This window comes from Cibotium barometz, chromosome 52 (assembly GCF_041138505.1).
Source record: "Cibotium barometz isolate CiBa-2024 chromosome 52, ASM4113850v1, whole genome shotgun sequence".
Classification (NCBI taxonomy): domain Eukaryota; kingdom Viridiplantae; phylum Streptophyta; class Polypodiopsida; order Cyatheales; family Cibotiaceae; genus Cibotium; species Cibotium barometz.
The window spans coordinates 19840918-19868111 of NC_141097.1; the positions used below are offsets into that span (position 1 = coordinate 19840918).

A 27194-nucleotide genomic window follows, 5' to 3' on the forward strand; every position below is an offset into this window, starting at 1 on the left:
GCAGGCGGGGGCTGAAGAAAGGCAAGTGAAGGCAGCAGAGGGGCAGGCGGGGGGTTGCAGATGGGCAAGTGAGGGCAGAAAATGGGCAGGCGGGAGCAGCAAAGGAGTAGGCGGAACCAACAGAGGGCAGGCGGGGGCAGAAGAGGGACAGGCGGGGGCAGCAGCGCAAGTTCACCTTCAGCACGACTTCTTTGATATCGATCACAAGGTTCCTTCTTTTACATAAACTTTTGTCAATGGTTCTGCTTCCTAGGTCTTTGGATGAGGCTGACCGAATATCTATTATGTGGAACGAGCTCATTAGGGATGAGGTTGGTCGGCCACTTGGTGCATCTCGTTATATGCAGTGGTCAGGATGGGAGAGATGTGCATACACAGTTCTTGCTTGGATGAGGTTGGTCGGCCACTTGGTGCATCTCGTTATATGCAGTGGTCAGGATGGGAGAGATGTGCATACACAGTTCTTGCTAAGACCTTTAAGAGTCTTCCGGAGGATCAGAGAGCTGCATCGATTCAGCATCTTAGGGGCATTGTTCAAATTGATGCAGCTATTCCGCATGAGTGGCTTTCTGGGACCTTTCACGGAGACTATCATCCGAGGTGGCTGGGAGTTTTTTCGAGGATAGGCATACCTCTGCAGGTCATTGTTCTTCCGGGCCAAGAGGCTACAGATTGCATCATTTACTCTATCATGCCTAGAGGGAGATTAAGGAGATGTAGTATGGAGGAGATCATCCCAGATACTAGGCTTAGTCCAGTGAGGATGGTTGAAGCAACCTTGCCTGTTTGGTGTGAGGTATTTTCACTTTCTGACATATGGGACATGCAAAAACGTAGTTGTATATATCCTTGCGCAGCTTCGGCCAATAAAATGATCTTTCTAACTTCTCCAAAGTATTGTTGATCCCATGATGACCGCCAACAATTGAATCATGGGCATCATGGAGGACTGCCGGTCTATTCTCCCTAAGAACACATAGTCGACTCTTGTAAAAGAGCCAACCGTCCTGAATGGTATAATGGCCCAGTTCTAAATAAAGGGCCATACTATAAGGAGTTCCAAATTGCATACTGCGTCTTCATACTATCTAAGTCATGTCCTTGTATCTCCAACTCCTGTACAGTCTAAATACTACCTTTTCGACTAAGAGCATCTGCTACAGGGTTGTGCTTACCTGTTACATACTCAATCAATCTGCTAAACTGTTGGAACAACTGACTCCACTAGTGCTGTCTATTGCTCCACTGGGCACTTGGCATACTCTGTAACCACTTCAAGGTCTAGTGGTTTGTCTTCATCGTAAATTCCCTTCCATAAAGAAAAGGTTTCCACTGTTTCAAGGTCGTGATAACCCCTAGCAACTCTTTGTCATAGACAGAATATTTTTTTTCCTGCATCATTCAACTTCCTGCTGTAATACGCGGCACGCCACGGGTCTTTCTTCTTGTTGCAATACTGCTCCAATGGCGAGATTACTAGCAGCGGTGATCACCTCAAAGGGATCATCCTATGATGCGAGTTTGAGGAATGTTGCTTCGGAAGCCGCCTTTTGCAGAGCAAAGAACGCCTCTAAAGCCTTTCTTATGAGACTGAAACTTTTTTTCTTCTAGTTTTTACTCCCTTTAGCAAATTTGTCAATGGTGCTGCAATGTGAGAAAACCAATCCATATGCTTCCTTCTTGTTGCAATACTGCTCCAATGGCGAGATTACTAGCATCGGTGATCACCTCAAAGGGATCATCCTATGATGCGAGTTTGAGGAATGGTGCTTCGGAAGTCGCCTTTTGCAGAGCAAAGAACGCCTCTAAAGCCTTTCCTATGAGACTGAAACTTTTTTTCTTCTAGTTTTTACTCCCTTGAGCAAATTTGTCAATGGTGTTGCAAGGTTAGAAAACCGATCCATACACTTGGCAAAGGCCCACAAAGGATCGTATCTCTTGGGCTGTCTTCGGAACGTCCCAATCAAGGATTGCCTTTATCTTCTCAAGGTTAAGGAGAATTCCGTCCAAACTAATCACGTAGCCCAGGTACTAGACTTCTTGAACTCCAAATATGCTCTTCTTCGCATTGATGTAGAGTTCGTTGAATCAGTCGCGTTACGGGGTCAATGAACTAGCTCGTAGCTACAAGGATTCCCTAAGAACGAGGTTCTGGAGTACGAAATAAAGTAACGAGGACCAACGAGTGGGAACGAGAACATTTTGGTGGTAGTCTTTTGGTGGTGGGACCCCTTCGAAAGGACTGTTAAAGTGTTGGTCCTAGGGGTCTATCTCGCAAAATCTGCAAGACCTTCTGCACGTTCTTCTCGTGATGTTCTGCAATGGTCGAAAAAATAAGAATGTCATCCAAGAAAATGAATAGACATTTACCAATGAGTACGGTGAAGACTCGAGACATCATCTTGTTGAAGGTAGACGGCACATTAGTCCAACCAAAAGGCATGACCATGAACTTGTAATGACCTCTTTCTATTCGAAACGCCGCCTTCGGGATATCGACTTCAAAGATTCTAACTGGATGATAGCCACTTTTGAGGTCAATCTTTGTGAAGTACTTTTTTTCTTTCAAAAAGGAAACTTCTATTAAGTATGAAAAATTTTTACAAAATGCAGATTTCACACCAAGCAAGTTGGAGATCTCAACCAATCAGGAACCCTGTGCTGCCAATAGGGTCCCGAATGAGAGGATGTGAAAAAGATACCAATGTCCCACTCTCATAAACTGGCCGCGCTTCCTCTCTGCAGCCCTCGAAGATCCTTGGATTCTGGCCCAGGTAGCCATAATGGTGTGAATAATATCACTCCAAATCCTGCAAAGACACTGACAAACAAGAACGAGAGTACCCTCAATGGCCTCAGTGCATCTAGCCTTCCAGATATTCCAGGCTAAGATGCTAGCAATAATCTCCCAAGAACTATCTAACCTTTGTGCCGGAGGGACAAAGTGTGAAAGTGGTAAATCCTGAAGACAACACTGCCGAGCAACTCCTTGCCTAACCATAATGGCCAAGCTTCTATCAGTCCCCTCGAATCTCAGCTGAGGCCCAGACTGTGTCAACCAAATGATAGAACCAAAAGAAATGATAGCATCCCTCTTAATCCTCCAAAGAGGTGTGCAATCGCAGACCAAACCCTCTATGCTTCCCTGTATTCCCATAAACAATGGTAAACTGACTCCGAAACTCTTGCACATCTAGGGCATGCTGGGCAAGCACTAGTAACAAACCTCCACTGATTGGTGGCCAGACCACCATGAAGGGAAACCCAGATAAAGGAGGAAATCTGTGGCTTCCTATAAGAATGCCACAATCTCCGCCAAAATACCCTCTGAATGTCAATCGAAATGCCATAAGACTCCCAATGGGGTCTAAGAGTAGGGACACTCTGAATGTGTCCCAAGATAAGATGTCTGGCATTCCGCACCGTATAACTGAAAAAGGCATGCTTTTCAAAGGGTTACAAGCATCCTTCCACTCCCACTCGCCGGGGTCCCAATGCAAATGTCTGATAGGGCAGCCACCATACAACCAAAGGCTAACACTCTCTGTGATCATCCCTGGGGGGGGGGGGGGGGGGGGGGGGGGGGGGGGGGGGGGGGGGGGGGGGGGTCAACAAAGACGTTGTGGAGTGGAAAAAAAACAAGGAAACAGGCCTCTATAGCTTCCCACTCCCCCAACCTTGGAATCACTAGCACAAAACAGGGGCACCATAGACAAAGTAATCACCCAACAAACACATATGCTCTCACTGTGTGCATGACGAGGTAATCGAAGGCTGGCACAAGGTGCGCTGTGAGAGTGTAAACCCGTGGACACACCACCAAACACGTCAATCACGCCTTCTCCTTCAAATCAACACACACAAGATACAAACACACAAACCATAGCCAAATACATCACCAATATCATCCATCTTTGAATTCCCAGCCAACACTTCCATACAAGCTTCTTTCGACACACAGAAGCTTTTGCTTCACACTATCTCACATATATGAGATATACACTCACAAGGCTGTCTCCCATTCATCTTGGCAACATATACCCGGGCCATGGCTGAGGGCAGCAGCCAAACAAAACAACACCTCTGCGCTATCAGCCACCGGCGGCAAAACAAACAAAACAACACATCTCTACTCGCTAATACGAGCTGCACCCCAACAAGGTAAACATCTGTTGCGCTACCAGCAACTGCGCCAAACACAACAAACTCTGGCGCCGACAGCAACCCAATGAAGCAATACACACACTCTGTGCTCAGAGGCGGCAATTCAACAAGAAAACACACAAAAACTCTCTGCTCTCTCAGACACCAGCCGCAGCAGCAATATTGCCATCGCCATCACCCTGAGAAAGCCTACCACTACTGTAGCGATCACGTATATGAGCTGCGATGGCCACTAGCACTTGACGGCTTTTGAAAATAGCACCACGCTTGGCATACACAATCACTAAGAGCAGTGCCCTGCAGAACTTCTCCTCTCTCTCTGCGCTTTCATTTTTTGATGATCGTGCACGCTCGTCCTTTTACCAGCCGGCCTGAGCATCCACGTGCTTCCTAATTTTAGCCCACCAAGAGCACCGCCTATCATAAGGTCGTTTCCCACTAGTAGCCATACACACTGCTGTAATGAAAAAAAAACTTCAAACCTCAAGCACGTGCTCCCAGAAAAAAACCATGCATGTACTAGCCTACTACAAAGCCATCCACTCTGTACACCTGCCAGGGCATCCAGGGCAAAGCTTTTTTGCATGCCATGCATCCCATATGTACACAAGCCCAAAACACTTTTACAAAATTTTGCCTGACAACGTGCTTCCCTAACCTGCCAACAACTCTCACGGGACGAATCTGGGGGCCCTCAATAAGGTCCTGCACATACATCTCTCCAGCTGCCATCCATCATGTACAGAAAAGAAGACCGGTACATCATCCTCCCTAGGCAAGGAGAGACCCATAACCTGAAGAGGAACACCTGTCCCAGAAAAAATCCCAAACCAAGAATGATGACGACCTTCCAAAAAAGATCCAGTAATCCAGTGGTTGGGAATGGCTGCATCAATCTATGCAATCCTCCGGCTAGAGCCTCTCAAATGCTACGTGAAATCCAATCTCTGCACCCCGATAAGGCTCTGAAGCCTCTTCCAAGCCAGCATTGTGGGGCATAGGATCTCCCAACCAGCCCAAAGAATATGCATAGCTGCCCCAAGAGGCCTACCATGCACATCTAATATCAAATCATTCCACAGAATGGGTTGCCGGTTAGCTTCCTCCGCTGAACGCGGAGGGATGTGTACCAAAAAACTCCTCAGGCAGTCCCAGGCCCGTAGGAGGGACCTAACCAGGGAGGACGAAGGGGACTGGTGAACTGCATCCGAAAAAATAAAGCGTGAGCTGAGAGTCCAGTCACCTCCGCGAATAGGGACACACTTCGTGATATGCTGCATGAGAAAGTCCTTCCACGGCTCAGTGCTTGGAAGAAAGCCCCTAACAACAAGCTTACAGAGCAAAGCCTTACATTGCACCTCAGGGTCAATGATATTCAATCCCCCTTCCTGCTTAGGCCTGATAATGGTTTCCCAAGCAACTCTGGCCCTGATGTGTGCATTTCCATCAAGCCCTGACCAAAGAAAGTTCTGAATAAGGCGAAGAAGCTGGCCAATGCAGCCCTTATGAAAAATCCAGCACGAAGCAATAAACCACGCCGTGGCTAGCAAAACTTGGTTAACCACCAAAGCTCTAGAGGCCAAGTCGAGCTTCCTCCTACTCTAGTGATGAAGTTTGCTTTTAATGCTTAAGAGCACTGGAGCAAACTGTTGTGCAGGGGAGATGTCAACGCCCACCTGACAACCAAGGTATTTGGCAGAGCATCCTCTCTCAATCCAAGTAAAACCGACATCTGTACCCCAATCTGCAAGAGGAGAATCACTAATCCAAAAACCAATTGATTTATGCCAATTGATAGTAGCTCCTGCTGCCAAAGAAAAGGCCTCCAAGGCTGTCCGGAAAGCACATATACAAGCATGTGAAGCCTCAAGGAACAACGCCGTATCATCTGCTAACTCAAGAGTCCAAAAACTCTTCCTCCGTGCATAAAGGCAACTTGAGACCCACAACACTAGGGGCAGCCCCACTCTGCTTCCTTTCTGATAGCCCTACTAGCCTGGAGGTGGGAAATGAGCAGAATACCCTGAATGCGCCAATTCGTGCGGATGATAGTAGGCTTAGGCAAACCTTCGATGATTGTGAAGGTGTCCAGCCTCCAATCAGAAATGGATGCATACTGGCGAAACCACTGAATCCCTAGGATCATGTCGCACCCGAGGAGGGGCAAGACAATGAAATCCCTCTGAAATTGAGCCTTTTGGACTGTGAAGGCAAACTGTTGAGCTTTCTAGGTGATATGGGTATGCAGGCCGGGAGTGAACCCATCCACGTCCAAATGATAAGGCACTAGGGCACATCTCATCTTGGTCGCCAAGTGACGAGAGATGGCATCTTCAAAATTGCTCATGTCGAAAATAACAACAAATTGTTGCCCCTTTGCTATGCCATAAGCTCTGATAAGACCTTTCCGAAGCTCTTGAACTCCGCCCTCTTGCTACCACTACGGGTACTGTGTTCAAAGCGGGCAAAAGGTGAACAGCATTGGTGGTTGAGGGCGGGGGTGGAGGGGGTGGTATAGCTGTGGTGGTAGCCACTGTAGAGGCTTGTTCCTTGCCTTTTTCCGCTTGCCTTTTGGAAGAATCCTTCTTTGCATGTCCCATGTGGCGGTAGAAAAAACAACGGTTCTCTTTGAAGTACCGTTCCTTTTCATCTGACTGTAGGTATCCTCCAGTAAGGCCCTCCTTTAGCTTTTCTTCAGGTGTCTTCTTGGGTCCATCTTGTTGCTCCTTCCTAGTAGAAGAGCTATCCGGGCCCTTCTTCTTCTGGTCTTTGTTGTAAGGTGCCCCCTTACCTGACTATTGGTTAGACGCTTGATTCTAATGGGTGGTCAGTGTTTGGTATGCTCTAGTTTGGGGGTGACTGGAGCAGTTTTGGGCTTGCCTTCATTGAGCATCATCTCGTGGTTCTACGCAAGAGTCAAACCCTATCATAACTTTGAGGTTCGAAGTTTCGAACGAGGAACCAAATGTTTGAATACAATCCCCGAATGAATTGCTTCAGCTTCTCCTCCTCGAACTTCCCCAACTGTTTAGTTGATGTGATCACTTTGTTGTAGTAGGTGAGCACAGGGAACCGTTCTGGGTGACAGCCAACCTCTTGAACCTCACCATCCCTCCCCAACCACCCTCAGGCCTCCTCAAGCTACACCACCGCACCCTCTAACTCAACCTCCTCCAGCACAACATTTTCCTTGCCAATTAGGAGATCCCCACCACCACTTTCTCCACCATCCTCTCCAAGGTCCCTTATGCCTCCCACACCACCCTCGTCATGCTCTTCTTCCAAAACCCCATCTCCCTCATCCCTCCACCATCTTGCGTCTCCCTCAGCATGTCCTTTGCCTAAACCTCCAATCATGGCGCCACGTCCTCAACTTCTCTGACTACTTGGACGAGGGGGATTTCATCAAACTCTTGGTCCCACAAGAGTTATGCCCATACCCCAGCTCCACCGACATTATCGTAGAACTCGTCTTTGAGATTCGTCATGTACTGTGGAGGTAGAAACCTAGTCTTTAGATTGGACATGAAGGTGTCCCAATCATAGTCCGATAAGCCAGTGTAGGAGTTTATGTGCAAACAGGACCAATGTTGCTACCAAGTGATTGCATCACCTATGAGGTGTGGAGCCGCCAGATGGACTTTATCTTGGGGGTCTGTAATCTTGGAGAGCAGAAAATGGGCAACAAATTGGTGGATGAACTGGGTCACAACCGAATGGTCCCACTTGCCGTCGTACTTGGTGAAGTTCGATGAGGCACGGATGACGGTTGTAGAGGCTGTGGGTGGGGTTGTGGAGGACTGAGAAGGGTGGAAAGAAGTTACCAAAGTCCGCAGTGTCTTTTGGAACTGGTCCCTCAAGTCTTCTTGGTCCTATTGCTCATAGTTCGCCTTTTCTTCGAGCTCTGCCCACAGTCGCTCCTCTTTGGCCTTGCATCTGGCTTTCTTTGCCAGCTGTTCGGCCAGTCTTGCTTCACGGTCTCGCTCTTCTTTTTCTGTCATCCATCGACACCACTGCTCCATTGAGGATCTTTTTCTTTGGGTGTCTCTTGCTGGGCCAAGGTTGCCTGTAATTTTGCCAGTTTTTTTTCCATTTAGACTCTTTCGAGTTGAATCTGGAGTTGCCTTATCTGCTCCTTTATTTTCTAGTTGTCTTCATCTTCTTTTTGCAAAAACGTTTCTTCAATTGGTTCTTCTTTATTAGGAATGTCTTCAGAGCTTGATGCTATGGTGGATGTGCGAGTGGTTTTTCCTGATCTCAGCTTTACCATCCACAGGATGTTCTCACCCTAGGTTGCTGGGTTGAATCACGTCCCAAGCTATGATACCAATGTAGCATATGCCAAGTTAGGACCATGTGAAACAGCAGGGCCTTCTTTAAACCTAAGTTTAGTGAGTCTTTAGCAGTCCTTTAAATAGCATACATGAACTGAAAGATGTAGTCGAGACGACACCAGATGGGGTCCCAAATTACCCACTGAAGGCCCCCCCTACCCCCCTACAAGCAGGAGTATTTGCTTTATTTCTTCTAGAGAACTGAATACAAGTTGAACTATGTCCAGAAGACTGAGCGGAACAAACTGACTGACTGACCGCCAAATGCAAGGACAAAACGACCAAACGTTGGGCAGAACTATGCATAAGTTGTAGGCGATTGTGAAGCTATCTTCGAAGAGAATTCACCGGCCTGAGATTGAGGGTTGGTGTGCTAAGAACTCTTGAAGAGACTAAGCTTATGATGCATTTGGCTTGAGAGCACAAAAAATGTTGAAAGTATGCGAAGGCTGGATGCCTAAGCTCACATGCTTGACTGTTTGCTTGAGAACTTGATTTGTATCCGATGATTTATGGACTCAGGCTGCTCGCCTTTTTATATGACTACTGGGTGCTGGTTGGCTGGTTTAGAAGCTGTTGGCCTGTTTCGAATATGCCACGACTGAGATTATTAGCATTAAATGCTGCTTCTGTTCGTGGGCTTCTCCTTGCTACTGGCCAACTGCTGCCTAGGCCCTCACAAGGGCTGCCGACTCGGTATAGATGGTGGCTAACGTACTTAATACCTTGTGCAAGGCTGCCCCTCCTTGCATAGGCCTTGGGACTTGCCTTAGGGCTGGCCCCTACTACATGGATACAGCTTACATGCCTTTTGATGAATTTTACTCCTAAGGCTGACATCTACATGCACCTACATGAGGACTACTTGCTGAATTCTCCAAAGAGGGTTAAGAGGATTGACCTGACATTGACCTTTCTGACTGGGAGACTGACCTACGTAGATTGTGCCTGACATGTCCCGGACTGGGGCTTTGTCGGGAATTGGTTGACACGGACATTGGGTGGTTGTTTTGTTCGCAAAGTCCATTTTGTGGCAAGAGGTTTCTTTGAGGTCATTATGGTGGATGAGCACCATAAGCAAACGCTTTTAGAGCACTCCCCTCTCTTCTATGGACAACAGATGGTTCATGTATTGCCATGGTCCCCCACCAGAGACTATCAGGCTTTGATTAAGCATCGCTGTCCTGTTTGGGTAGAAGTGGTGGACTTCCCCCAATGTTTGGCTTCCTTGTTACCTAAAATTGCAGCATCTCTAGGAAAGGTTGTATGTCCTCCTAGACCAAATGGCAACTCAAATCGATTCTGTATTTTATGGGACACGGATCAGCCCACTCCGTAATCTTATGCTGTTACCATAAATAACGTTTCCATGGGGAGTGCTTTTTTCAGACTCAAATGGGGTCTTTTTGCAAGCGCATGCTTTGAGTGCAAAAAGTTTGGACATATGGCATCTCAATGTCCTCTGGTCCTCCATAAGATGCCGCCTGATGCCTTGCCCATCCCAATGCAGAATAAGGACACTCCTGGTCCTTCAGGGGTTAAAAACAAAAGTCTAAAGACTCCTGTTATGCCTCAAGAAAAAGGCAAAATGCCAGTCTCTTCTAATATGAATGTAGCTGTGGCTAATCCCTCTACTTCTTCACCAAAAGGAAAAGAAAAGACACTTCAAGAAACATCTCAGCCACCGCGCAGGACAATTATCCCCAGGCGTCCTTTGCCTTCTAGAACTTGGAATGGAGCCTCCTCTAGTGGGCATACCCCAGAAGAAAATTCTGGAATTGGCATCACCTGGGCTACTGTAACTGCAGGTCGTACTCTATTTCCCGAAGAAGAGGCTGCTAGCCTGCTAGCCACCCGTCTCATAGATATTCCTCCTCCTGATCGGGGTGCAGACCCTGTGGAGGAAATGCAAGCTTGAGCTACTTTTTTGTTCGTACTGTACATACGCTATAAATATGATGTCATATATCATAGCTTTGACTCTCAATGTACAGGGTTTGTGTGACCCTAAAAAGTGGAAGATGGTTTGGGCATATTTGAAGCGTATGCAGCCAGATATCGTTGCTCTTCAGGAACACAATCAACATCACTACGCTGGACAGCAAGGCCATTATGCTGGTTATGATATTTTTTATGCAGGCAACCATGCCTTTTCAGGTGTACTTTTTCTTGTGAAGCATCATTTACAGCCAGTCATGGCATTTAATGACCTCCAAGGCAGATGGATGGTTATGCAGTGCTTTATTCAGGGTGAAATCTTTGAATTTGTATCAATATATGCACCTCAATCCTCTCAGGCTAGAGGACAAATAAGGCAACAAATGAAATTGTACCCTTGGAGACAGAAAGCATTCATATGTGGAGATTTCAATAATGCCCCTCAACCTGGTGATAATACATCCGGTCGTACACATATGCTTGCTACTGAGACGTCTTCGTGGGCAGATTTTGTAGCAACACTTAATCTGATTGATCTTTGGAAAGAATCTCAGCCCCTGATGCCTGGGTATACCTTCCAACATAATGCACAATCCACTTACAAAGCTCGCCTGGATCGATGGTATCAGCTTGATCCGTTTCATTATGATACTCTCACGACCGAATTGTGGGTGGATTATACATTTACATATTCAGATCATGTACCCTTATGGCTCAGAGTTCATCTACACGACATGCCTGATGACAGATTGCCACTTCGAAGGTTGCTTATCGTCAATAATAGTTACTTGGAGCATGATGCATTCAAAGCACTGATACTTGAGGCCTGTCAGCCACTCTTTCCTCAATCTTTCATTGATTTGGATTATGCATGGACAGCTTTTATTGCTCGCATGCAATCAGTCATCCGTGATTATGGTAAACAGTATCTGGAAGGTTGGAGACAGACTGTTGCTTATGCTAAGCAAACATGCCAATCGTTAATCGAGCTTAGTCATCTTCGCTCCCTAACTTTGGCTGAAGCCACTTCTTTATGTCAAGCTCGTCACTGTATTCAGGTAAATGATCACCGAAAGCTTGTCAAATGGGAGATACGGGCACGACAACAAGCGCTTTTGGACAAAGGCTACTCTTCCAAAAAAAAATTCAAGAGTTTACATTCCAGAAAACAAGCTGCATCTATATGTCGCACTTTAATTTCAGATGACACGTGGACCTCCACCCGAGCACAATTGGCTGCGACTTGTGTTACCCATTTCTCCTCTCAATTTGGTGAGGACGATTCTCACGCCATGGAAGTGTGTGATGCACGTCATCGGTTGTTACAACATGTATCCCCCATCCTTTCTGCTACTCATGCGCAACAACTAGAAACAAAATTCTCTGAACAAGAACTGTATGATGCAATCAGGTCTTGTGGCCGATGGAAAGCTCCAGGATGGGATGGCCTTACAGTTGAATTTTTTCTTGCATATTGGGACACTCTCAAAATACCTTTGCTGCGTATGGTAAACATTGCCTGGGAGACAAGACAAATGCCAGCTTCCTGGAAAAAAGGATTAGTGAAGTTGTTGCCTAAAAAACACTTATGTCAGTCTTTGGCAGATTGGAGACCAATTACCCTTATGCCGGTGATATACAAGATTATCAGTAAAATGGTTGTCAATCGCATTAAGGGTTGCTTGAATGATGGACTCCATTCTGCACAGTATGGATTTATTCCTCGCAGGCACATTACAGATAACATTGCAAATGCTTATATTGGCATTGAATATGCCAAATACACGCAGCAAGATGTCTTATTATTGCAAGTGGATATTGCTAAGGCTTTTGATAATATTAAATGGGGGTTCATTCAAGAAACCATGCGTGCTCTGGGATTTGGAGAAAAAATGCAGAATATCATTTACTGGCTTTATGTTGATAGCCAGGCGGCTTGTATATTGTCAGGAGATCTCTCAAAATCATGGACTTTGCATCGTTCAGTTAGGCAGGGATGCCCTTTAAGTGCTCTTTTGTATGCTATAGCGACGCATCCCATGCTTCTTTATATAGATCATTTGGTTGATACTGGCAGTCTTCATGGATTGGACATTCAGAATAGACGTCAGTTGGTTGCTCAGGCATATGCTGACGATTCTTTTTTTCTTCCTCGCAACACACATCAGGATCTCTCTACTTTGATGCAGGCTCTTTCTTTGTTTGCCCTTGCGGCTGGCCTAGAAATCAATTTTCAGAAATCTAAATTGTTGCCTCTGCATTCAAAACAGTGGCATAATTTGCTATGGCCAGGAGAAATAGTTCACTCCATTCATTTGATTCGGCATTTGGGATATCCTTTGGGATGGTCAATCACTCGCCGTCAACAAACAGATTGGGTCTTGGCAAAGCTCAAGAAAAAGTTGGAATACTGGAAACTTGCAACATGGCCATTGCATGTTCGTTTACGGATTCTCCAATCCATCTTGGTTGCTTATATTCAGTTCTACCTTCCTCTCATCAGGTTTTCTAAGGGGGAGCTGAAATTATTTATGTCCACCATCTTTGAGATATTTTGGAGGTCGAAGCAGGGGAAAAAGAGTGTACGTTTGCTTTCGGCAAATCGTTTGTGCACCCCTAAAATGCATGGAGGCTTAAATATCCTTAATTTACAGGTGCATATTCTTGCCCACAGAGGTAAACTGATGCTTCAATTTCTGGAAGGCACTCAGCCTTGGACAGCGATGATACATCATTTGTTACTTCATCGGACGACTTCCGCTTTTGGCCATTGGCAACCTACTCATTGGGAGTTTATTCTTGGTTACATTACTGGCAAAATTAAGGACTGTCCTCTCATTTCTGGCTTACTTGCTGATTGGAAGCTTGTCCTTTCAAATTTAAAATGGAATGGTCGCGGCTCCTTACAAGGCAACTCTCTCCGCGCTGAGAGCATCCACTGGTCCAAAGCATTTTCAGTTCCCCTGGCGGTGCAAGAACCCCGGCATTCATATTTTCTCCACTCAAAGGGTGTTACCTCTGTGGGAGATGTCATCCATCCTGATGGCTCCCCTCTTTCTTTTCCACAGGCTGCTGCACATTATGACTTGGGACCTCATTATCGTCGTCTTTGGCGTGATATAATTCGGATGCTTCAGCCTTTTTTGCCGATTCCACTGTTGGAAATTCGAGATCGCTTGCAGGATTGGACTATCTCCTCTTTTGATTCTTCATGCCATCCCTTGAGGCTATCTGATATTACAGTTGCTGGTCTGTATAAACATTTGTTGCCATTGCCTTGGGTTTCTGAACGGGCAAACCTCTTCTGGCATATGCATCGGTCATCTTGGTGGTGGAAAAGACGATTGCGATCTCTTTGGCAGTCGAAGCTTCCTCTTCGACAACAGCTCTTTTTATGGCGCGTTCTTTTGGCTGTTATTCCCTCAGGACAGTTTCTGGCACGCAGACATATATCCTCATCCACTTGCCATAGATGCTCTGCTTCCAGGGAGACAGTCATTCATATTTTTTGGAGCTGTCCTTCTTCTCGTCAGTTTTTTCTTCCTCTCATCCAGCTTCTGCGGGCTAGATTTCCAAATATGATATTTGGAAAGTTTTTCTGGCTATTTGGTCTTCATTTGCCCAGACCAGAGTTCTCTCTTTTCTTCTCATGGGTGCGCTACTGGGCTTTATGGACACTATGGAAAGTTCGCAACCATGCAGTTTTCGGTGATGCAGTTTTTTCTGCTTTTTCTTTTTTTCGGTACTCCCTGCATCAATCTTTCTTCGATTGCATGCAGGTTGACCAAATAGATCATGATGTATATATGTCTTATATTGACATCTTCAGTTGATGTACTTTGGGACTATCTACTTTGGATAGTCATCTTGTAAATCTAATATAATTATGATTCCACTAAAAAAAAAGTATATATACGTATGTATGTATGTATATGTATGAATATATATATACATATATACATATATGTATATATATACATCCATATATATACATATATGTATATATATATACACGCACATGTAAATGTAAATGTGTACGTTTACATAGACATGAATATATACATATATACTTTTTTTTTGTGTAAAAGGCTATGTTCTATTGCTTCACTATACAAAGGAAGAAGTCCTCAAAGAAGAGAAAAACTTCTTAAAAAGCAGTCACAGCATTGAAAAAACAAAGCCAACTAGCCATCATCTATCTGATCCAGGTGGATGGAATCAAACAAAGACTGACACAAGGATTGATGAAAGTAAGGATAGCGTTCAATCCTTTTGGAATTAAAAACCAACTGATTTCTTGCATGCCAAATTGTCCATAAAACCCAATATCTAGTCCAGATTAGAAAGGCTTGAGCATGATCCAATGTACAAGGCCACCTGCCAAAGAGCCAGAGAAATCTTGGGAAGGAATACCCCAGAAATTTGAGCCGAGGAAAATAAGAAATTTGGCAAAGGAAGCTTTTGGTCTGCAGACAAGACCAAAGAAGATGCATCATTGTTTCCTTTATGCAAGGGCAAGAAGGACATTTCGGTGCAGCTATGTGTTCTCCAACTGGGAGCACTCCCCAACAAGCATTGCTATAAAAACAATAAACATTTGTGTGGCAATTTACTATGCCAAATTTTCTTAAGGTTTTGTTTCCACCAACAAGTTGTCTTAGTGAGGAGCCAAATCTTATTAACTCGATCGACAAACCAAGGTGCAGGAATAATCAACCTGTAGATCAAAGCAGGTGAGACCTGAGGGAAAGAGAATCTAGGATACGGTCCAAGATCTATTATGTGGAAAATCCAATCCTCCGTTCTTTCACCATCCGGAATAACCGTAAGAAGAGTAAAAAAGGCTACAATTGTTCCTGTAACATGTGCCGTAAAGGTCTGTAGTCCATACCCAAGTGCCAATGGCTTTGAGCTCGAGGAAAGGACAAATGTAACATGCAGCGGAAGTATTCCTAATTGAGGATCCTGTCACACAAATGCTCACACCGTCTTCTGTATCTTGAGTTTCGCGAGTATAGCAATCCACTTTAAGAGATTTGAGAGAGAGAAATGAAATGAAATGTTATATTAACGTCTTCAAAAGGCCAAAGTGACCTATGAGACCAAAGTTACAACCATGTGACATCTGATACACTATCTGGAAAAGAAAAGAAACGACCGAAGGTAAGTATCTACAAAGAGAGAGATGGAAACTGTACATCGTATGGGATCCCGAATTACCCACTGAAGGGCTCCCTATCCCATTACCGGAATAGTATTTGCTTTATTACTTTGAAGAGACTGACGATGGACTAACGATAGGCCAAACGTAAGATCTCGGAAGACCAAGAGTTGGGCTGAACTGTACACACGGTTGTAGAAGCACCAATGATGTCCAATCTCGAGCCTATGCACTCTTCCCAATGGAATGAGGAAGGACTGCAAATCTAAGGCTGAGATAGGGGCTGTTTGGGACTGTTCTAGGCTATGTATGAATGCTGTAAATGAATATGAATGCTGAGTTTTACCTTCACCAATTGGCTGCAGCAAAACGATGAAGAGATGAATACTGAAAACTGGTTGTATGCAGAAAATGCAAGGTTTACTGATGGCTGAATGTTGTAGACTGCTGCGTTTTGTTGATGGAGGGCTGGACGCACATGCGTTGATGCTCTTATGGCTGTAGGATGAAACCCTTCTCCAAAACGCTGGTTGCTGAGGTGAACTATGGACTGAAGACTAAAATGCTGAAGCGCTTGATATTGATTGCTGATATGATATGAATGAATGAGCAAAGCAAGCCTATTTATACTATACTGAGGGCTGGTCGGTTGTAACTAAATGCTGGCCGACTGGATATAAAATGCTACATGACTGATAAATGGTGTTTAAATGCTGGAAATTGTGAAAAAAATGCTAGATAAATCCTAATAAATATTCTAAGGCTACCAAATGCTATTTCAAGGCTTCTGCAATGATCTATATGCAATGGATGAATGATATGCAATATGCAGAGTGCTTTCTAATGCAAACCCTAAGGTTTCTAGTGACTCTACATGCATGAATGCGTCTCTTCAAGTGGGTTAAGGGACTTGGACTGAGTGACTGACTGTCTAAGTCTGAGAATGACCTACGTAGCTCGTGCCTGACTTATCCATTCTGAGGATTACAATGGGGTCACGGCGTACGACAAATATCATCCTAAAAGGTACTAATATTGTACAATGTTGCACTGATGATGATGAGTCAGCTTGTCACCATGCACTATAGTGCAGAGTGCATGTGACATTCCCTCCTACTTAGCTTGGCGATAGGTTCATGGCTTCCAAGTGGGGGTACTCTTGAAAGAACCCTCGTCTAGCCAAACGGCTTCGTGGGTACCTCGATCTTGGAACTTCATATAGAACTGACATATCCGTTGACCAGAACGATGCTTCCAACGATGAAGAAGGATCTGCTCAGGCTCGATGACTTGTGCTTCGTCTACCACGTCTAATTTACTGAAGCGATCCACAATGGTAAAACACTGAGTGTTACGGGATCCGGTGGATGTTGGTAGAGGCTCTACAAAGTCCATAGATATGTCGATGAAAGGTCCGTCGGGGATAGGCAAAGGTTGAAGTAACCCAGCCTTCTTTGTATGTGGAATCTTAACGTTTTGACAAATCTTACAGGCTTGAACATGTGAATATACATCATGCCTCATTTTTGGCCAATAAAAGGACCGTTCTAATTTCTCGAGGATACTGTTGATACCTCTATGTCCTCCAACTAAGGAGTCATGGGCATCATGGAGAAGAGCTGATCGCTTTTCTCGAATGACACAGAGACGGTTCTTGAAGAACAACCAACCGTTCTGCACTGAATAATGGCCAAGCTCAAAAGTGAGGGCCAAATTATACTGAGTACCAAACTCAGGGGAGTCGACATATTGGTCTTTCATGCTATCTAAGTCCTTCACCGTGATTTTGAGAATGGTAGACTCCTGGACTACCTGGATGTTGGCCTACTGGGTTATGCTTACCAAGGATGTACTCAATCATTCCTCCAAATTAATGGAAGAGTTGACTCCACCTGGCTTGCCGATCACTCCATTGGGCACTTGGCATGGTTTGAAGCCACTTAAGTGCTTGGTGGTCTGTTTTGACTATGAAAACCTATCCATAAAAAAAAGGCTTCCAATGTTTGAGCGTTGTGACCACACCCAAAATCTCTCTCTCATTAACCGAATAATTCTTTTCGGCAACATCCAACTTTCTATTGTAGTATGCCATGGGTCTATTGTCGTGCTGGAGAACTGCACCTATGGCTACATTGCTTGCATCGGTAATGACCTCGAAAGGTTCATCCCTCGAATAGGACTACAAATTGTTGGTCCTTGGCAAAGCCATAAGCTCAAATGAGGCTTTTCTGTGCAGCATCGCTCTTACCCTCCTGCTTAGCATCAAATACCACGAATGGCATAGGATGCATAGAAGGTAAAAGCTGAACCGCATTGGTGGTAGAAGGTGGGACTGGACGAGTTGGAGATGCTGTGGCAACTGTGGCAGAAGGTGCTTTGGCGGCTTGCTCCACTTGCCATTTGTGGCAATCCTTCTTACCATGCCCTATGATATGACAGATAAACATATGTTTTCTGACTGGTATTTCTTTTGCTCCTCTGGAGGAAGATAACCTCCAGTGATGCCTACTTTAGCCTTTTCATCGGGGTTTTTCTTAGGCTTAGATTCTTTATCCTTCTTACCTCTTGAACTGGATGAAACCGGCCTTTAGAATTTTGACGTGCGGTGAACACACTTAATCACACTTAAATCGCTCTACGAACTAGAATAATAAATTTGGAAGAAGAAGAAAAAGAATGGAGCTAGAGTGCTCCTACATGGAAGACCAATCGGCCCCAAAGCGTGGCGCCCCTGCAGGTATTTATTTATCAAACGAGGTCCGCGTAGCCCTTGTACAATTCCTGAGAAGAAATCCTTTTGCTCCACGTAGAGGAGATCTCCTTGAAGCTTTCACCCAATTTGTGTTGTGGTGAAACAAGAGCCTTGGCCCCCTTTTTATACAAGTTTGGGGAAAAAGAAACTATTACAAAGGCTTTTTTCCAAAAACTATCGAATAGCTTTCTCTCTTTTTTTATAAAAAAACTTTACATGGCGAATAGCTTTTTTTTTTTTTCAAAAGTCCACACTGCTTCGAAAATCCACGTTGCTCTTTTTACGTGCGCTTTTCTTCCGCATTTTTGCTACCCGGCGCTTTTGTGTTTTTCTTTACAACCCGGCGCCATCGCATCTAGCTGCCTGCCTTCCACTTGTTGCCTTGAGCTTCGCTTCTCTCTCTCTTGGCTTGGGTGCAATACGGCTGCTGACGTGGCAGCGCCTGCAGTCTTGCAGCCTGCCTATCCAGCCGCCACGTGTCAACACCCAGTGGCAGCGCCTCTCATCATCTGCACCCAGCCACACATCAACACGTGCAGTCCAGCCTATGTCCGTACCTGCACACGTGTCAGCTACCACGTCAGCTGCCTGCCAATGCCAGTGCCACGTGTCAACTGCCTGCTGACTGGTTGTACCTGCAGGGCTGACCTACAAATAGCCTTGAGAAAGAATCTGCTACACCTACAGCAAGGTAAGAGAAAAACACATACATATGCATATGAACATGCGCACACATGTACGCACACACACCAAACATGTATCTGCATCCACACACGTGTACAAACTTACACATGCATATGCAGGTAAACATGATTAGTGAATGCTAAACAGGTTTAAAACATAATTACAATGCTTAAGAAAAAGAGGTAAAATACTCAGTCCTGGAACATACCCCCCTCTTAAAACAAAGCAATCGTCCTTGATTGTTCATTCAAAGGATCTCCCAACTGAAACAGAACCTAAGAGAGCAACGAGAAAGCTATGTCCTGCCAACTGAAACAAAACATCTAAATACATTAATCAAGAGCATCCACCTTGTGAATAGTCATGTCCCCCTGGATGCTTTACCTGCTCCTCTCATGGCCATCCCACAGGACCCATGATCAGCAGTACATCATGAACATGAATAAACACTGATGCATATCAAACGAAAGTCTAGAATAGGCATCCCCATTGTCTCGTATATCCATGAATCAAACCATGTGACTAGTACACATATATCATAGAAATCCCATAGGCAGATATACTGTCAGTTCAGTATCTCGAGTGTGCTGATAAGAACACCAAGCGACTTCCAGATCTCATCCAAGTGAACTCTGTGACAAAGGAGCGGAGTCGCCCCCCTCTTGAGTAACAGGTAGTACTCCAGAATCCACAGCTGAACTTGTTGAAGCACTTTCTAAGGTAGGCTCCAAACCAAAAGCCTCGAGGTAAAGTTGTAGTATTCTCGGTGAATCTGCCAAGTCACCCTCCTCCATCCACTTCGAATCCATAGGTGAATAGTTCACAAACTTCACCAGATATCGACGTGAAACTTTTCCTCTGACTTTTCTTTCTTTATGTGCCAGAATCTGTTCCAGTTGAAGAATCTCATCAAGTTCTTCTACCTCTGGTTGTGTCTCATCAACCTGATCTGGTTGTTTGCCATTGAAAGAACGCGTGTTCCTTTGGATATGCATGCTTGGAGTTCTCCCAATGGGTGTGCTTCTGCATTCATGGCGTATTTGTGCCTCGCCATGCTACCGTTGTGGTGCACAGACTGAGACGCTATTGCACCTTCCTTGGTCCTGTCCACATTCCAGACTACTCTTGGACAGGGTTTCAGCTTGCTTGCGCCTTAGATTTCCCGCACACGTTTTTGGAAAACAGTTTTGGATATTTGGAGTGCTAACAGTTACGTTCCGGCCTTATGCTGCGTTCTCCTCTTGGGTACGATTCTGGGCTCTGTGGACAATTTGGACCAGCTCATAGTTGTTACGAGGCGCGCCTCTAACAGTTCGAGGCGTTCGAGGCGTACAACTGCCTGATCGAGGCGTCTACACAAAAAACAAAAAAAAAACCCAAAAAAAATATTTTATTTATTTATTTATTGCTGGTGTGAGTCTTTAGACAGGGGCTTTAAGGGCCCCAAGGCAGCCTCTCTCACACACACTATCTCTCCCTCATTCTCTCCCTCCCTCCCTTAAGCCTTTCTCAAGACCCAAAGTTCAAAGTTCAAACTTCAAACACACTAGGATGATGATGTTTTTTATAGCCACTTTTGGAGCTCTCTCTGTACTCTAGTGGTTCATTTCAGTTCATTTCATTTTACTTTGTACCCTTGAATCTTGATGATGTATCCAGATGATGAGGATGGACTATTTTGGTCTCATAGGTCATTTTGGCCTTTTGCAGGCGTTTAATACAACTTTCTTTCTCACACACACACACTCTCTCTCCCTCTCTCATACACACCCTCCCTCAAGGCTCATACATACACACTCTAGTCTCTCTCTCTCTCTCAACTTTCACTATATATATTATATCTATCTATCACTATATATATATATATATATATATATATATATATATATATATATATATATATATATATATATATATATATATATATATAAAACAGACGCCTCTAACGTCTCTAAAAAATACGAGTCTTTCGAGGCGCGTATCATACCCACCTCATACCAAACGCCTCTGACGCCTCTAACAACCTTGGACTAGCTAGAATCGATTCATGTTCGGACAGCATATGTTAGACACCTCCTTCTTCAGGCTCTCCTTGTGCGACAGACACTACATTGTTGTTATGCGAGCCAGGATGTTGATTCGCAGACTCTCTCTTTTCTTTGACTATTTCTGAGGAACTCTAGTATGGGTCATTTTAGGACTCATCATTGTACAATGCATATTTCTTTGTGGGTTTTCACCTCACGCTGATGTTTCCCACTAGTAATATATCCTTACTATAATTTATTTATTTTTTAAAGTGTGTGTGGGGTGCTGCAACCTGTGTTCTCCCTCTATGCAGCCATCGAGCCACTTGCGTTCATTTTCAGTGCAGCTATGTGCGACCACGCACACTCGCGCACGCGCGCGCGTGTGTGTGTGTGTGTTGTAAGATTGCTGTTGTGATATCTAGAGATTGCTGAAGAGCTCGTTTCTGTGCCTTCCGTCCATTGTTTGCCTGCCCGCCTCTCTTCCGTCATTCGTATCCCCTCCGGCTTTGTTTTGCTCTCGTCTGTTCTTTTTCTTGCTCACCGCCTCTTTTCTTCCAGCTAGGTCTGTGCCTGTGTGTGCGTGCATGCGCGTTTGCTCGGGTTAAGAAACTTGACGGGATTTGGACCATGGATAGCTTTGAATTAGAAAGTGAGTGTTTGAACCATTTTCGACAATTGTTTGCAACCCCGCTGTCACCTTGTCAATGTGCGGTTGCAGCCAGAAATGTGTTGTTGGATGAAGTGACTACTATAGTGTTGCCTGAAGATGCTCGCGGCATGGACATGCCTTTCTTGCACAGGGAACTTGATGATGCATTAAAATCTCTTGGCACATGGAAATCCCAAGGATGGGATGGACTCACAGTGGAATTCTTTCATACCTATTGGGATCAACTCAAGGATACGATCCTTCACATGGCTAATCACTATTGGGAGATTCAGCTACTCCCATCCTTATGGAAGGAAGGCTTGGTTAAGTTGGCCCTGAAAAAGCAACTGTGTGAGTCTCTTGCTGATTGGCGTCTGATAACATTGATGCTTGTTATATATAAGCTCATAACTAAAATGCTAGTCAATCGGTTGAAACGTGTCCTTTATGCGGGTCTCCATCCGGCTCAGTATGGTTTTGTATCGCGTAGGCAAATTAATGATAATATTGCAAATGTCCACATTGGCATCGAATATGCCAAGTACACCAAATAGGATGTGCTAATCATGCAGGTAGATATTGCCAAGGCTTTTGATACAGTGCATTGGGAATACATTGCTCAAGTAATGAGAAAAATGGGGTTCGGTCCTAAGATGAGTAATGTTATATATTGTTTGTATAAGGATAGCATTGCTAGATGCATTCTTGGTGGTGATCTCTCAAAGCTCTTGCCTTTAAATGATAAGGATTGGAATGACATTTTTTGGCCAGGGAATATTGTGCCACCCGGACAAATCATACAACACTTGGGCTATCCCATAGGCTGGTCTGTTTCGCTCAAAGATGAAACCCGATGGGTGATGCATCGCATACAACAGAAGCTAGATTATTGGAAGCTCTCAACATGGCCTTTGCATGTCCGCCTAAGAATTGTTCAATCGATCATTATGGCGTACATACAGTTTTACTTACCACCAACCAAAAGGATTTGGATGCTTTTATGTCACAAGCTATGGAATGTCTATGGAAAATTCACACTGATAAAAAAGCACTCCGCCTTCTAAAATTTGAGCTAGTATGCTCTCCTAAAATGCATGGAGGACTCAACATCCTGAACATTCATTATCACTTGATTGCAAGGAAAGCTACCCTACTTTTGTTGCCTAAATGTAACCATGGACGAAAATGTTGGGTGAAATGTGCACCAAGGTGTAGACTGATGCATTTGGCAATTGGGAGACCACTCTATGGGACTTTATCACGGGTTGTTTCAAAGGTACAATTCCTGGCAGCCCTTTTTCCAACCGTCTGATCACAGATTGGCAAGAGATCCTACAATATATGTGTTGGTAGACCTCCTCAGGTGGGCAACAGCATGGCGTTGGAAAGTATGCATTGAAGTCGTATGTTTCAAACGCCCCTTGCAGTGGCTGAACCCAAAAAGGCATACTTTCTTGCCTGTAAAGGAGTCAAACATGTGCAGGATGTTATACAACCTGATGGTTCTTTTGTCTTTTCCGTTGGTCAATAGGCGCTATGCTTTGGTATGCACTCCCTCCCAATTTGGCATAGACTGCAAGAGTTGCTTCAACCCTTCTTGCTTGCCCCCATGCTAGAGATGCAAAATCGTCTGGATGATTAGAAACAGGATCGGCAAGAGAATGGTTACACTGCCATTCCTATGAAGGAAATAATAGCAGTAAAGGCCTATAGAATATTGATTCCCCCACCGTGGATAAAGCAACATGCCAATCAGCTTTGAAGACTTGATAAACCTGTCAGATGGTGGACTCGGTGCCTACGTTGTATATGGAAGAATGGTCTTCCTTTGAAGCAAAAAGTTTTCATGTGGAGATGTCTGCTCGGGGTGTTACCGGTGGGGATCACATTGGGAAAACGACGTATTGCATCGTCGCACTGTGCGCGCTGCTCGTGCTGCAGTGAGACCGTTTCACACCTATTATTGCAGTGTTCGGTTACCACGCAGTTCATTGCAGCATTGTCGGCACGCCTGTAGATTCGTTTCCCATCGAAACGTTTCTTGAAGCAATTTTGGCTCTTTGGGAAGTTCCCCTCATCGTTGGGACGCATATGCCCCTTTCTTTGCTTGGGTCAGATTTACTGCGTTTTGGACTATCTAGCATGATAGAAATCATCAGATCTTCATGCATGCCCCCTTACATATGTATGCATTTTTCAGGCATTCTTTGCATACCTCTCTATATGATGCCTATCATATAAGAGACATTTCTTTGCATATCTTAGAAGTGTTTTCCCATTGTTTCTAGCTTCCATCCACTCTGGGTGGTAGCAATTCTACATTGAGTTAATTAAAATCAGTGGTTTCACTAAAAAAAAATGTGTGTGTGTTGATGTGGCGTTTCCATTCCCGTTCCCTAATCCCTATATGTCGTTCCCATTCCCGTTGTGTTGTGACTATGCTTGAGATTCGTAGTGGGAGTGATTCGTAGCCTCACAGCTAAGTAGGTTTGGTGGGCAAGACAATAGAGGGGACCACCAGGCCTCCTGGAAAGCTTGTCAGCGTCTTCTGAACAAACGTTATCCACACTCTCCATAGCCATTAGTAGGAGTGACTTCAAGGCAGCTCAAGATCCATGGATAACAGGAGATCATTTTAGATGGAGAAGGGAGCATCACATCTAAGGGAATTGTTTTTGCATTGTGGAGAAGTAGACATGTATTGCATAATAATCCTTAACATGTTTATTTATTCCTAATTACATCATGCTTCATACAGTTAAAAGAAACAGTAAGTGCATTTTCTTTTTCCTTTTTATTTGGCTTGGCTGGAAATGTGACAATACACTACTCACACACACTAGATGCCATCGCTTGCACAAGGGGAGATCTGAACCTATCACCTAGGAACTCTCAAACTCCTTTCCTTACCACTGCACTAATGTGTGGTTGGCATAAGTGCATTTTCTATTGTCTTGCTATAAAATTATAGCTATGGCGTCCCCAAGGCGGTAGCCTAGTGGATAAGACTTTGGACTTTTTATGGGAGGTCTTGGGTTCAAATCCTCTTGGGGACATCTTATACTAAAGGTGTCGAACTTCGCATGCAGGTGGGTATGTAGGCAGCCATCCGCACACCTTACGCTGTCATCATTCGATCGTCGTGGCACTTGCTTCCACCTTCCTCTTCCGTGATCCTGCGGTGACAACAGTGTGCAATGCTTGCCCTTCAAGTTCACGCTCTGGTTCAGGGACGATGGTTGTCATGGACATCAAAGATCATGACTCAATTTGTGGCGCCCAGTTCTACCAAAGTTGTGCAGGGTGTTCACTCCGATTGGCCGAGCTATTGACTTGTGGGGTTTGTCCGCGGCTTGTCCACTGCCTACAAAGTGGCCAATATTTGCAAGGGTGGTACTCCCTTGTGGTACTCGGGTGTGTGTGGGGTTAGTATGGTGTGTGTGTAGCCAGGTGAAATTCCCATGTGCGACTAGGAATGGAATAAGACCTCATGAAATATAGCTATGGCTGATGTGCTTTATAGTTGGCTGATAGTTCTCAATGAAAACCGTTTGTCTTTTTTTACTAAATCAAGGATTCACTTGCTAGTATCATTATTTTGAAGGTACACAAGACGAACTGGTTGAAATGAAACTGTTCTCTCTCTGTCCTTTGCTCCTAAGATCTTTCATATATGAGGAATTTAGAGTAAGCAAACTGAACAAAAACATTGGGATCACAATTGTTGGGATTAACTCCTTTAGCAGTTCCAAAAAGGCGTGTGTAAAAGGCTTATGTAAAATGACTGTGCACTGGAGAGAGACCCAAAACTTGGCTCCTTACAGAGAAGAGATTGTGTGCATATGATTATATGGAGCATGAGTGCTGATTTGAAGCTGTAATTTTAACTCAAATGTGTCAGGAGGATCAAACTTTGCGTACTGAAGAGGAAATGCACAAGGCAGTACATGACACGTTCCAGCAACAGGAGATAAGGCGGAATAGGGAAAGAGTGGAGGAGATTCTGTTTATCATGAACAAGAACGAGGAGGAGATCACTGACAGGCTCTCTGAGGATGTAGACGATTCATGAAGCTCTTTGAAATATAATGGAGCTTTCTCTCCAAGTTGTTAGTGAAAGTTTCATTTGGACTCTCCAATTGTACAGAGTTCCATTTGGACTTCAATTGTACACCTAGGTGGTTCAGAGCAGCATTGCTGCTTCAAATTGATTATATCTGTAATTTTCTAAATTTTTCAATTCTCGACTTTATCAGCTTTGAGTATATGTTTTTCTAAATTTCAATTGATTATGTCTATATGTTTATAAGTTTCAATTCTTGACTTTATCAGCTTTGAGACTTTTCCATTTCAACGGCGCACCTACATTCAATTATTTTATTTATTTCTTTTTCAGGAGTCTTGTCATGGAATTCACAGATTTACAAAACCATCATGTACTAATTCAATAAATAGACTTGAGATGGTTTTAACATCATCTTCTAGGCTCTTCTATCCCAGCATGTGCTGGTCTTTCTTCTTCACCATTCACAATCTTCCACATGTTATTGATCATCAGCAATGTTTGTATCAACCTAGGTTGCACTCTCATCAACTATAACTCTCTTAAGATTTCTTTTCAGATCCCATAATCATCTGTAAGCTTTGGATTCATCTTGTATCCAATAATTGTGCATTTGACTGCTTTCACATCTACTAGCTTTATTCTCTTCTCATGTCAATGACCAAAAACTTTGAGATGAATTACCTTGGCTTGACGCCCATCAATGCTTCTTCCAGTGTTGTAAGACTCTTGTTCATGAGAAAAATTGTTATTTGGCATGCTTCAGCCAAATAATAATAATTTGGTAATTTCTTTTTACCGAGCATGCATTTGGTTGTGTTTTCTGTGACTGAATTATTTTTTTCTAGTACACCATTTTGTTGCGGAGTATACAGACAAACAATTGAATTGGCTCTTGATTCCATGCAATGTCACGCTGATCAGCATCTTCCAAAGATAGGAGATACTCACCAATGGCATCCTTGGATATGTTGTGACTCTCCAGAGCGTTAAAAGACACTGATGGAACCATCGGGGCTTCCTATTCTACATACATCTTTCCAGCTCAGTCTGCTCTGTCGTCATCATCTCATCTTGTTCATTGAGTCCTGTAGTCAGTGTCATTCCGTCGTGTGTGTTGTCCATCTCACTGTGATCACTACTGGGTGTGCACAGTGCAGTGAGGGGCATGTAACAGCTTCTTGGAAGTAATACAAGTGAAATGAAACGTTTACAGTATTCTTGTGCATTGTTCTATGCTTACATTCAAGTCTGTTTTAAGTGTTACATTGTGTCGTCAGTGTCGAGGACTCTTGGACATACTTTTTTGTGGTGTGCCGGGCAACCAACCCTGCTACAAGGTTGCTCTTTCTGAGATCAATCCAGTCTTTTCCATCAAGAAGCTGCTGGAGCCAGACTGCTAGCCTTCAGAGAAAAGAA

General features: G+C 44.3%; 1 protein-coding gene across 1 annotated transcript in view; it reads left to right on the forward strand.

The window, feature by feature from the left end:
• LOC147608919 (dynein regulatory complex subunit 3-like) overlaps positions 1 to 26028 on the forward strand; it is a 168569-nt gene extending 142541 nt beyond the window's left edge. The window contains exon 14 of the mRNA XM_086788617.1: positions 25614 to 26028. Within this exon, the coding sequence (XP_086644743.1) occupies positions 25614 to 25784 (171 nt within the window). The 3' untranslated portion in view covers positions 25785 to 26028. The remainder of the gene's footprint in view (positions 1 to 25613) is intronic.
• The last annotated feature ends 1166 nt before the right edge of the window (positions 26029 to 27194 follow it).